Source organism: Arvicanthis niloticus, chromosome 22 (assembly GCF_011762505.2).
Source record: "Arvicanthis niloticus isolate mArvNil1 chromosome 22, mArvNil1.pat.X, whole genome shotgun sequence".
Classification (NCBI taxonomy): domain Eukaryota; kingdom Metazoa; phylum Chordata; class Mammalia; order Rodentia; family Muridae; genus Arvicanthis; species Arvicanthis niloticus.
In genome coordinates this window covers 44,540,184-44,552,262 of record NC_133429.1, presented here as the reverse complement: position 1 = coordinate 44,552,262, position 12,079 = coordinate 44,540,184, and the positions used below count along the sequence as shown (strand labels likewise).

General features: G+C 46.0%; 1 protein-coding gene across 1 annotated transcript in view; it reads right to left on the bottom strand.

The window, feature by feature from the left end:
* Positions 1–1,191: 1,191 nt before the first annotated feature.
* Ppm1h (protein phosphatase, Mg2+/Mn2+ dependent 1H) overlaps positions 1,192–12,079 on the bottom strand; it is a 257,165-nt gene continuing 246,277 nt past the window's right edge. Inside the window, exon 10 of the mRNA XM_076920370.1 lies at positions 1,192–5,866. Coding sequence (XP_076776485.1) covers positions 5,719–5,866 — 148 coding nt within the window. The 3' untranslated portion in view covers positions 1,192–5,718. The remainder of the gene's footprint in view (positions 5,867–12,079) is intronic.

The window sequence follows — 12,079 nt, the reverse complement described above, 5'->3', positions numbered from 1 at the left end:
CATAAGGAAGAATGTATCCCAGAGTTCAGTGCCATGTGTGATCTTCAGATATCCAATGGGGTCTTGGTTAAATACCCTCAGCAGATTAACATCTTGTTAATACTTTTTAGATTATCATTAACTTCTTGGATTCTAAAATTGAACAGAATGGATGTCCTTCCATGTTTTACCCCACTCGTCAAAGTTTCTTTATAAGATGGAACAGCTTACAAGTTATTTTTATTTAAAGAGAGGGTTTTATTGTAGCTCAGGTTAGTCAAACATGCCATGTAGCTGAGGACAACCTTTAACTCCTGATCAGTTCCATCCTAGGCTGGGATGCAGGCATGGACCCTTACGCCCAGCTTTAAGCCTTTTTGAGCACTTGGGATGCTTTGATAGTTAAAGGGACTCTTAACTCTGTCTTCAGGTAAGAACGACCCCTTGGGTGCTCAGCCACAAATGAGACATCAATGTCTGAAGCCCTTCCCCAGGGCCCAACACGGAAGAGTGAGCAGAGATATCGGAAGAAGCAAGAGTCAGAGAGGATTGGCTCTAAACCGTTTCTTCTGGACGTGACCAGAAGCCTGTGTTCAAAAGCTCACAGCAGCTATGGCTCCGTGAACAAGAATAAGCCAGCAACAGTCTAGCATGGAGGAGGAAGGGGTTTGCAAAGCCCTGACCCCTAACTAAGAAGCTATGAATAGCTGATGGCTTCTGAGGGAGGAAGAGTCAGTTTTCCTTAAAGGTGCGGCCAGTGACAGATCAACCACGCTCCAGTGGATGACCCCACACGGGGGACAGTATGAGCAGCACAAATAGGGTCTATGAAAGAAAATAAGAGAATAAAAGGCACGAAGTTCTGTGTGGAGGTGGAGAGTGGAGATATGGGAGGGGCTGGGGAGGGTGGCGGGTGAAAAGATTAAAATCTATTGTATGGAATTCTCAAATTGAAAAAAACATTACTCTTAGGAATAATTTTTCCCCTCTAGAAGCTTCTTGTGTGATTGTACGTTCCATCCACAGTAGCTTCCCTTGTGCCCTCACTACCACACCTGTGAAGAATTTGATTTGAATTTGATTTCTGAGTCTGTGGCTCCACAGGTGACGATCTCATCATAATTCTCAATACTCTCTTACCACCCATCAAGAAGAATCTGCACAATGAATTCGAAGACAAAAGACGACAAAAAAAAAAAAAAACCAAACACATTTTGTTAAAGATTTCCTATATACATATTTATATATACATATATAGTATTTTATTTAAAATGTCATTGAGCATATACAGTTCTTGAGCTTTTTCCAGGGGACATTGCACCTAAATTTCAAAACACACAAAATATATCCCCTTTACTAAACAGGTTCTCATTTGGGGTTTACAAAAGTCAGTGTTTCACAATCACGAGGCATAAAGTACATGGTTTACAAACCAATTTCCAGGCAGATTCCTCTCAATTCACTGTATGCAGAGTAGTTTTTGGAAACCCAGATCATCATATACATATTTTTACAAATGATCCTTACTAGGGACTTCCTTGGGTTTCCAAAGAAACAAAGAAAATTAGAGGCAAATCAGGAATGAAGAAGTAACGGTAGGACCCGCTAAACACACACAAAATACTCTTCTAATGAACGGAGTGGGGAACGGAGGACCCCGGTCCTCCATCTTCAGCACACGACAGCTGAACACAACAATACATTTACAGCCTTATTTGGTCATCTCGTACCTGGTTGCTACATGAACAAAACTTCACCTAAGACATGGAAAAGAAATATTAAAGCTATTTACACAGAGAACATTGTGAATTGGAAAGAGCAGTACTCCCCCAATGGCATTCACATCTGACGGGGCCGCCAGGCTTCCAGAGGAAGTCAGGCTGTTCACGTCGCATCCTCTGAAAGTTCCTGTGTGCATACATGCTTTCACACGACACGCAGGCGCACACAGATACACACACACACACGTACATAGTGCCACATTGCCACATAGCACCCAAAGTTTGCCCAGGGAGGTGGGCTGTGGTCTGCAGGCTGTAATACTTCTCTGTGTTCACGAGCCCTCACTTCCGTGAGCTCCCAACACAAAATCCTGTCCTGTGGCTGAAGACTGCCCCACTGAAGACTCCATTAGATCTGGTAGGGTCAGGCTGTTTGTTCCTTGCATAGACAATTTCATTGCTTTCTCCAGCTGTCCTGGAAGCACCGACACACTGAAATTAGAATCACATCAGAGCGTAGCGTACTCTGAAAACATCAGAGATCCTGGCTCACTTAAGAAAAGGCGACACCTTCAAATGAGTGCACACAACAGCATCTGCCACTGCCACTTGCTCTCTCGAAAATACAGCAGATGAGAAAGAAGGTGGGGGGAGGGAGGGAGCGAGTGGAGAACAAAACATACTTTCCCAAAAGGATTCCAAACTCGTGTCCTGGGAGGACTGAATTCCCTGTCCAAATGGCCAATGTCTGGAGTGAAATTTGGCTCCTGAGGTTCTAAGTCTTGCTCATCTAAGGGCATAATTTCCCTCAAGAAAGGGACTTTCAGGAAAGAGTGGTGGGAAGACACGGCTGGCTTCACCTGTAGCCCCATGGAGGTAGGATGCTAAGAGTTAAAAAAATTTCAACTTTCCAAATCCCCCAAAATCGAATACTGTGAAAAATAGCTGAAACACTGACTTCTCCAGCTGGTCCCAGTCAGACCAACTGTCACCCTCCTTCCTGGTCACAAAGGACAGCCGCTGGCCATACACGACCCCAGCAGGCCCCTCCTGCACCTTTGCCTGCTGCCTGTTGGTGCTAGAGGAACAAAGCTTTAGTTGTCACTTAGGAAGACCAGGATTCACACTCCTCAGGAAAGTGCCACCAGTCAGAAGAGCAGACACTGGCTGAGCGAGGAGATTTAGGGTTGAGGGAGCCTTTCATTAAAGGAAGTAGCCACACAACCCCCAAGACACCCATAAAGACCTGACTAGGAAATCAAATGCTTTTCATTACACAAGGCTTCCTCTGAGGCGATTAGGGCAAACTGGTCCGGCTGGAAGTCAGACATACATGATTTCTAAAAACGCGCTGAAATAAGTTTTGCAGAATTCTGAGTGTGTGGTCCTTCGGCCTTCCTAGGAATTCTCCAAGGGCCAACTTGCTGCATAGACCCATCCTGTTCTGAGACGGGGTGACTTGGAGTCTGGGGGAACAATAAGACCCACACAGAGTTATGCCCAAAGCACAGAGCAATATCAGTGCTGGGCGGATCTGTCATGGGCATTAACAAATCACTTTTCCACCTCTTGATTTATTCACTTCATTTGTAATCTTCTCCCCATCCCCCATTCTCCATCTCCCAACACAAACAGGGTTTTAGCCTGTGACTGATATGAAGAGAACTCCTGGAGACCTCTCCAACTAAAACCAGCAGGACTCCAGGTTTTAGGATAATTTGAATTTGGGTTTTTCAGGTTTGGTTTGGTTTTGCTGATATGTAGCTTGACAATAAGTGAATTGGGAGACTGTTTTCATGTCATGTCATGTCACTCACAGGATATTTACACTTCAATTCTGACTCTGGTGGATTAAATATGGCCAAAGAAAGTCAAGGTGAGATTCAGGGAGGTCAGAAAAGCAAAAATGTGAAAGGCATTGGGAACCCAGAAATGCTCCCCCAAAATGGCAGCTCAGGTCCTCCGTAGATCGCAAAACTTTCTCGAGTTTCCTGTTTGTGAGTGACCTTGAGAACCGGGCACAGGTGGGAAGAGGACCACGCTGCTGTAGCATGCCTGAACAGTTTTCTACAGCATCCTATTCTGCTCGGGAAGCAAATGGTTGCCACAGATTATTCCTCACAGAGGTGTCTGGGGTGGTGAAGACTTCCTGAAGGAGAGGCATACAGGGTCAGATGGCGTTGCTTCTCACAAAGCCATAGATAGCCCAGTCTTCAGGCAAGGAGTTGGCACACACTCACAGTATGTCGCCTGCTGGGCTGGGTCCTGGCTCTACACAGTGGGGTGACTTTGTTCCTGAGTGGGAATGGCACCAGGCCTTTCCTAAGAAAATATCTACAATTCTAGGAATGTGGATGGCTTACCAGCCTGGAGGAAGTGCCCCTCCCTTCTCCCCTGGGAAGGAATTCTTATAAACACAGAGCTGGAATTGCCTCTCCAACATCTTAGGGAACCGACACCATTGGTTTTTTTCTTGGGTTGGAAATGTCTGAATTCACAGCAAGTTGTCAGGAAGCTGATATCCCCACAGGAACAGGACTAAGTAAACGGATGCTGCTCTGAAGGCCCCTGGGAAGGGAGCAGCCTGCCCAAGAGATAGGGGATTTTTAAACGGGACTTTGCTGTTCTTCCCTGCAAGGAAGCAGGAGGCAGATACTATGACCATGTGCCCGTGTGCTTGCCACTGAGGCATGCACACCAATGCAGAGTAGGAAGGAGGGTCTCAGCTCTTAGCTTTCTACAATGTGATTCCCTTGAAGAATAGGGTGGGGGGACATCACAATGACCAACTGCAATTCAAATTCACTTTTATTCAAGTGTCATCCCAGTTACCCTTGCACAAAGGTGACGGGACGAGTAGCCACTGTCTAGCTGAGGCTGTGACACTCAAACCTCCTGTGGCATGGCCTGGAGAAGAGTCATCAACCAAGGAGCCTGAATCCCACACTCTTCCCTAATGAAGCATGGTTAACTGATGGATACAAGAACTCGCTAAGCTGCGGCATGGGATGCTACTTCCTATGTGTCTCCGAGACACAGAAGGTGGGGGAGCACCACCCATTCCAGGAACGAAAACCCAGCCTCTCACAACAAAACCTCCAGACACACAAAGAGACCTTAGAGAAAACACAGGAACTGTTGGTCCAATGAAACATCTATTTGGGGAGAAAACACACCTGGGGAGGGGGTGTGGTTAAACATTACACAACAAAGACAAACTGTCACCTGGGACATTGCTCTGGACAAAACTATATGCGCCTATGGGGCACAGAATATGGGATTAGCCAGATTGGACTAGTCTGTGATCTGGAATCTGGCCAGCGACAATTTGGAAAATCCCGGTGGAGAGAAATGGGAAGCATAAGAGGAGTGTCAAAAAAAAACAAAAAAACAAAACAAACAAAAAAAAACCAACCAAACAAAAAAAAAACAAAACCACAAAGTCTCTGCCTCATTCCACCATTACCACAAAAGAATATAGAGAAATGGAGGAGGGCAGGAAAGTGGAGGGAATAAGACAGGACAGGCAGGATCCCTGAAATAACTGGAACGCACAATAAGATGACTGCTCAGACATTCTGAGGCATGGTCCTCAACTTTTCAGTGTGGCTCTCCTGGAGAGACGCCGGCAGCTTGACAGGCCGAGGAGTCTTTTACCTCTTACACCTGAAATGGCTGTCCCTGCTATTCTAGATAAAATAAATAAATGTATGCCTGCGCCCCAGATATGCCCCAGACTGCCTAGGAGCCCTACAATAGAAACCAAGAGAAATAGAACACTCAGTAGCAGGCCTTGTGTTTTGCTCTTATTCAGTGTCCAGACCTGTTACCAAAGAAGAAATGGAAACCTCAGGGTTGCCTTGAAGCAAAGCCAGAGGCCTTTTGGCAGCAAACTCCCCATCTGGGCTGGGAAAAATCTCCATCACCTGGAATCCAGCCCAGGCACTCCCCAGTCCCGCCCTGCTTGGAGGCACCCCAGTTTTCTTCCCTTCTGTCTTCCTAGTCCCCTGGGTCACTTTCATGACAGTTTGTTTCCGTGTATTAAAGGAATGACGTATACAGAAATGTCATCTCCTGAGCCCAGTCGGTCATTCGATATCCGCCATCCTCTGTCCTTCAGGACGCCTCGGGCACGCATCACCAGGTCCTGAGCTGCCAGTGTGTACCTGTGCAGGAAAAAAAAAAAAAAAAAAAAAAAAACCAAAACAGGGAAAACACCATCAGAATGGCAAGGGCAGGGACAAGGGCCAGAGAGGCCGGAAAGGAAGCATCACTATGATCAATACATTTTCCGATTACCTTTACAATTAACAACAACAACTACTGCTACTACCATAGCAAGAGCCATCTTGTTCTTAAATGTATGAGCGGCCTGATGTATTTTTCGGGTGTGGATGAACACTACCCCATCAAATGACCTCCTACATCATCCCACTGCTCAAACTCTCTAGAAGTTATTTATTGCAATGGATTCAGACAAATCCCAGTCTGGTGTTTTTTGTTGTTGTTGTTGTTTTGTTTTTTTGGTTTTTTTGTTTTGTTTTTTTTTATTGTTGTTGTTGTTTTGTTTTTCGAGACAGGGTTTCTCTGTGTAGCCCTGGCTGTCCTGGAACTCACTCTGCAGACCAGGCTGGCCTTGAACTCAGAAATCTGCCTGCCTCTGCCTCCCAAGTGCTGGGATTAAAGGCTTTTTCCACCGCTGCCCGGCCGGTGTTATTATATCTTAACAAAGATCCACACGGGCCCAGTCTTCCGTGACCAACAGTATTTGGCTAAATAAGTACACGAGGGAAAAATACAAGAAACCGAAACTTCTCTCGTCAATATGTTTATTTTTTTAGGACTCTCTTCCTTCTGCATCAAAGAGTCGGGGTTTGTTTCACATTAATGGTTCTGTTAAACCTTCTTTAAAAAGATAGGTTCAGACAGTTAAAGGAAAGTGTTAAAAAGACCACATGTGGTATAGGAAAATAACACGGGGGGGGGGATGGGGGGGACGACGAGGGGTGGGCGGGTGTGAGTGATGGATAAGCCCTGCGGGGGGTGAGCTTCCCTATACACCTTTATTGATGTTCCTTTTCCTACAGCTCATGTCAGGACAGTGAGGGGTCACTGTCGTGGAGATTTACACTGTAAACTTGAAGGAAAGGGGACGATACTGAACTAGCAGAAAGGCTACCATCTAGAGAAGAAACTGCAACACGAGGGGTGATTTGTGGGCATAGACTTCTGTTAGCTGTGAGACATAAAAATGAAAGAAAACTCTGGAAGGTTCCTCCTCAACCGATCGATCCATGCAGTCTTAGCTAAGGGACTTCAAAGATATCCGTCAGGGCTGGACTTAGTGTGCGCTGGAGTATTTTCTAAACCTTCGTCAGGAAACAAGCGATTCATCTTTTCTTTCTTTCTTCTTCTTTCTTCTTCTTCTTCTTCTTCTTCTTCTTCTTCTTCTTCTTCTTCTTCTTCTTCTTCTTCTTCTTCTTCTTCTTCTTCTTCCTCTTCCTCTTCCTCTTCCTCTTCCTCTTCCTCTTCTTCTTCTTTCTGATTTCACATTCAACAAATAACCTGATTATGATCTGTCTCCCTGTGTAGGCTTTCCTACCAGGAAAGAAGATGCTACTTTTTTTTGTGCTTTGAAAGTATCAGTCAGCCACGTTTCTCTGTACAAACGTCAGCTAGCACTCTGGGTTTTGTAAGCTTGGTGAAGGTAAGCCTGGTTCTGATAATGAATCTGTTATTTGTGTCGTGATTAAATCACATTTGGAACCTAAACAGCTAAGACTGATAATTCTGATAAATGACCAGGAAACTAAATGTCACCTCTGTAAGGTCTCCGGGAAGCTTGACAATGGGGCTTTTACAAGGCACTCATGACCCTTGCCCTGCTCAGAGCACCTCAGCGTTACCTTCGGAGTTTCGTGGGACAGATGCCTCTCCACCTCCAAACCTCCCAAGAATGTACAAATGCTCAGGTCAAAACAGACTTTATTTGAAGAACAAGAACTTCAGTGAACCATCAGGGCTGGGGACATTGCAAGCTGTACAGCTTCTAAGAATTAAGTCTATTCCTATAGCCCTGGTGGCCAACACCGTGGGTTAGACGCCACATTGCATTTAATACAAAATGAATGTCTCCTTCCTGTTCATGGGAGGCTCGTGGGTGGGAGAGTCACCTTCTCTTTCTAACTCCATTGAGAGGAGTATTGGCTTGGTAAAGAATCTGTTACACCTAAGCAACCAGTCTCTTCTTGTGATCAAGAAATAGAGGGCTAGAGAGGCAGCTCAGAGAACAGTCAGGAGCACTTATTGCCTTAGAGGAGGACTCAGGTTGAGTTCCCAGCACCCACATGGTGGTTCACACCATCTGTAACTCCAGTTCCAGTGAATCTGATCCCCTCTTATGACCTCCGTGGGCACCAAGCAGGCAAGTGGTACATAAACATTTACATAGGGAAAATGTTCATACACATACAAATAAAATGACTATTTAAAAAGGCAATGGCATACAAGGAGGTTTTAGGCTGAAGAACTAGGAATATACGTGTATATAAATATATACACACACACATATATATACATATATACATGTATATATGTGTGTGTGTGTACTATGAACATATATTTGAATAACTCAGTCCCACACTGTACAGCTCACCCTCCAGACTCACACGTGGAGAACCCACCATATTGACAGCGGCTGGAACATTTCACCCCACCCTCGCCCCACGCATGCACGCAGGTGATTTGGAGACACTGTTATTTTTGTTCACTGGGCAATACTCAATTTTCAATATATAGTCGACTATTTTTCTGCCATAACCCTATAAGCTGACAGTGTGATATTTTAGCTTGCTCTGGCTTCACGCCCTCTATTAGTCACTATTATCATGTATTATTTGGGCGTGTAAGTGAACTAACACTCATGTGCAAACTTCCTAGCTTCTCTTTGTCCAGCCCTCACTCTGTATTTTGTTTCCTGCTAGACAAGTATATCAAAGGCAAGTCCTTTAGCAGCAACCTTACATCGGCTTTGGACAATGAAAACCTCAATTTAAGAACTTTACAAGGTGCAGTGCTGGATGCTGTTATTTACACTCGTGATTTTAGATTAAAAAAATTAAATTGTATGTGTACTGTGTGTGTGTGTGGGTGCATGCTTGCGTGCACACACTTGCATATGTGCATGCACCCACACATGCACCTGCAAGAGTGCCAGAAAAGGGTGTTGAATTCCCTGCAGCTGGAGATAACATGTTTATATGTCACCTGACATGGTTCTACAAACCGAATCTGGTCCTCTGCATAGCATTTTCATTTATGAGTAAGTATTAATCTATCTATTTATGTGTGTGTATGCATGCTGCAGTGTGCACATGGAGGTCAGAAAACAACTTCAATGGAGTCTGTTTCATCCTTCTGCCATGTGGGTTCCGGGGATCTAACTCAGTACCTCGGGATTGGTGGCGGTGCCCTTACAGGATGAGCCATCTCCAGCCCTGGGATTTTTATACAGTTCCCTGCCATCCTACCTTCCAGAAGCACCTTGCACCTATTCCTGTGTGATGCCCTCCCCTCTTCTGACTGCTCCCTTAGACGACTGCTGTGCAATCCGTTCGGCGAGCTACTTCATTATAGTGAGTTCTGTCTTGGATATCTCTGGTTCTTTTCCAAATCCACCACATGATTCAATATCCATATGTTTAACTCCTTCCAAACTGACCTATTACGTCCAGGTTTCCTCTGGGGTGGAGAGGATAAGAGGGGAGCTCCATCATATCTTTCGGCCTTCTCGCCACAGGCGTTTTAAGGTAAGATAACAGCTGGAATCAGTTGTTGACTGTGTGCCATGAGGTATCTAGATTTAAAACCATCTTCGGTATGGGCGTATGTGTGTATGTGTGGGGGGATGCTATGGAGTCTTTCTAGTGTTACACATATTCATGTTAGGATCCCTGTCATGCTAGTATGAAGTGAAGGTTGACTTCACATCTGTCCTGTGTGCTAGGACTACCTAGCTCTTTCCTCCTTAATTCAGAGCCTCAATTTTATGAAGTATTTGCCCTCAGTACCCAAGCACTCCTGGGAAAGGACAATCTGTAACCTGAGGGAGAAACTCGGGGATCATCCCAGAACTTCTGGGCCCAACATTGTTCTGAGGATCTGAGATCCTGCGCATACCTCATCTTTGCTCAGCATCCATGGTGCTGAGATATCCCTCCCATCAGACAGCCCTCCGTAGGACACTGCATTCTACAAGTGAGACTTGAACTGGAGCACTCCGGACAGCCTTCTGACATGCCCTTTAAGGGATGGCAAACCCTAGTTGGAATGGAAGCTAACTGTATGGCCCTTGTAAGGAAGCTTTCCTGGTGAACTGAACTGCGCTGTCACAGAAGTTTTGTTCCAACCCCTGCAGTGGCCCAAGCTGGTGGACACCTCAATATCCCCCACATTCAAAATTCAGTTTACTCCAAGCATGGAACCAGTGCCAAGGCTGCTTTTCATCGAGACTGGCATAAAAAGAAATCCCCCCTTCCAGAGGAAGAGCCTCTCCTTGCTCTCGGCTTATCTTTCTAAGGTCTACCTTATCAGAGTTGGCCTGGGTTGCCAACAATAAAGAAAATGCTTCTCGAGGCCATACAACGGGAAGGCTGTATGACACTGAGACTGAACACAAGGCCATCTACGTACCACAGCCTGAAGAGCATGGCCAAAACATGAAACGAATACAAAACACACAGCCCCATAGCCAAGGACAGGATGTATATAAAGACGGGATGCAGGTGGATTGTGGACCCCTGCAACCTGAAGCAGGCTGAGGTGGCTGACAGTTCTGGAAGCTGGATGTGGAATCACTGTAAGGCCGTTCGTTCGTTACCAATGCCTTCCTCATAAATGCTTGCCCGGGCAGCATTAGGGATCTGCCGCCTGTGGAAGTGCCCATCCTCTCTACGAGTCTTCCCAGGAGATGAGGTGAATCTTAAGAATGTTTTCCTTCCCGGCCTGAAGCTCTCAATATTGATTGGCAAAGTTCTGCTGGAAGAAATGGCTGCCAAGGAAGGATGGGGCTTTGGACAATCCAGAGGGCTACACTCTGAAGCGGGAGAGGGGTGGATCATAGGAGGAAGGTCAGCAAGGGTGGCAGAGAAAACAGAAAAGGAGAGGGGCTTGAAGCTGTGGGAAGGTGAAGCTCTTTCTAAACCACTGAGGTAGGGCAATACACAACGGGTCTCTGCTGTGTGGTGATTCTTGCTTCTGTCACCTCTGCAGTGATCCCGATAAGGGGTTCCATGGCTATGGACCCCCAAGATTTCATCTCTGCTTTCACGTCACCTAGATAGATGGTTCTGGAAAAATTTCTTAGCTTCCAGGACCCCTTCTTTTCCTTGTCTCCAGGCTTCTACAGAGATTAAGATTGTCTTTTATAAACATTCAATATGGCGGCCCGCACATGGCCAGAGATCAAGAAGTGTTAACAATCATCCCCTTCACCAGACTTTCAGATGTCTTACTCCTTCCCACAAGCAAGTCATTTACCTCTTACAGAGGCGGTTTCCCACGGGACTACCTTGGCATCAGCATGGGACTGTCAAAAATAAGTCAATCCCAGGCCTCAGCTAACTATCCTCACAGTCATTAATAGCTACAGCTGGGTGGGAGCCTCCACTAGCTGTGTAGATAGTGCAGAGAAGGTCCTCTAAGAGGGAGGGTAGGTGGGCAAGAACTGGGGGATTAATGGGTTTTAAACATTTACATATAAAAGGCCAACCTTCATCTGCTGGCTGGTACCGCTCAGCAGTACAATGTGGACAAGGAGGAACCCCGTCTGCATTCTGAGCAGGTCTCTGAGATTTAGGAGCGAGGAAAAGCTCCCCAGTTTTGGAACATCCGCAGGGATCTATGGTGATGAGCCCAGGGCCAGGGCTTGGCTTGGAGGTGGCCTTAGTTGTGCTTAGAAAGTGGCCATTTGTTTTGAGAGGAGGCACATCCATTAGGTGAACCCATGAGAGATGGGCCACCCCTCAGACCAAGACCTGAAGCCATGAAGCTACTCATTGGTTCTGACACCAGCTTAGGGTACAAAGGACCCCACTTAGGCCAAGAAGCTTGAGGTACCAGAGCAAGGCTTCAGGGTGGAGAGGGCACCCCGCTCCGTGGGAAGGGTTAGAATCCCCTGCCCCCTGCTATCCAGCCATTGCCAGGCCTTTTCTACCTCTCAGTACCCTGGCAGTGCCCGGACTCCTTGTTTTTTTCAGTGGTGAATGTTTGTTTTAGTTTTAAATCCCAAACAGCAACATTGCAATACAAAGAGGAATAATAACTGGGCTCCTTCTCCGTCCTCCCTTGCAAGCTCTTTGAAATTCCCTGAGGTGGCCACA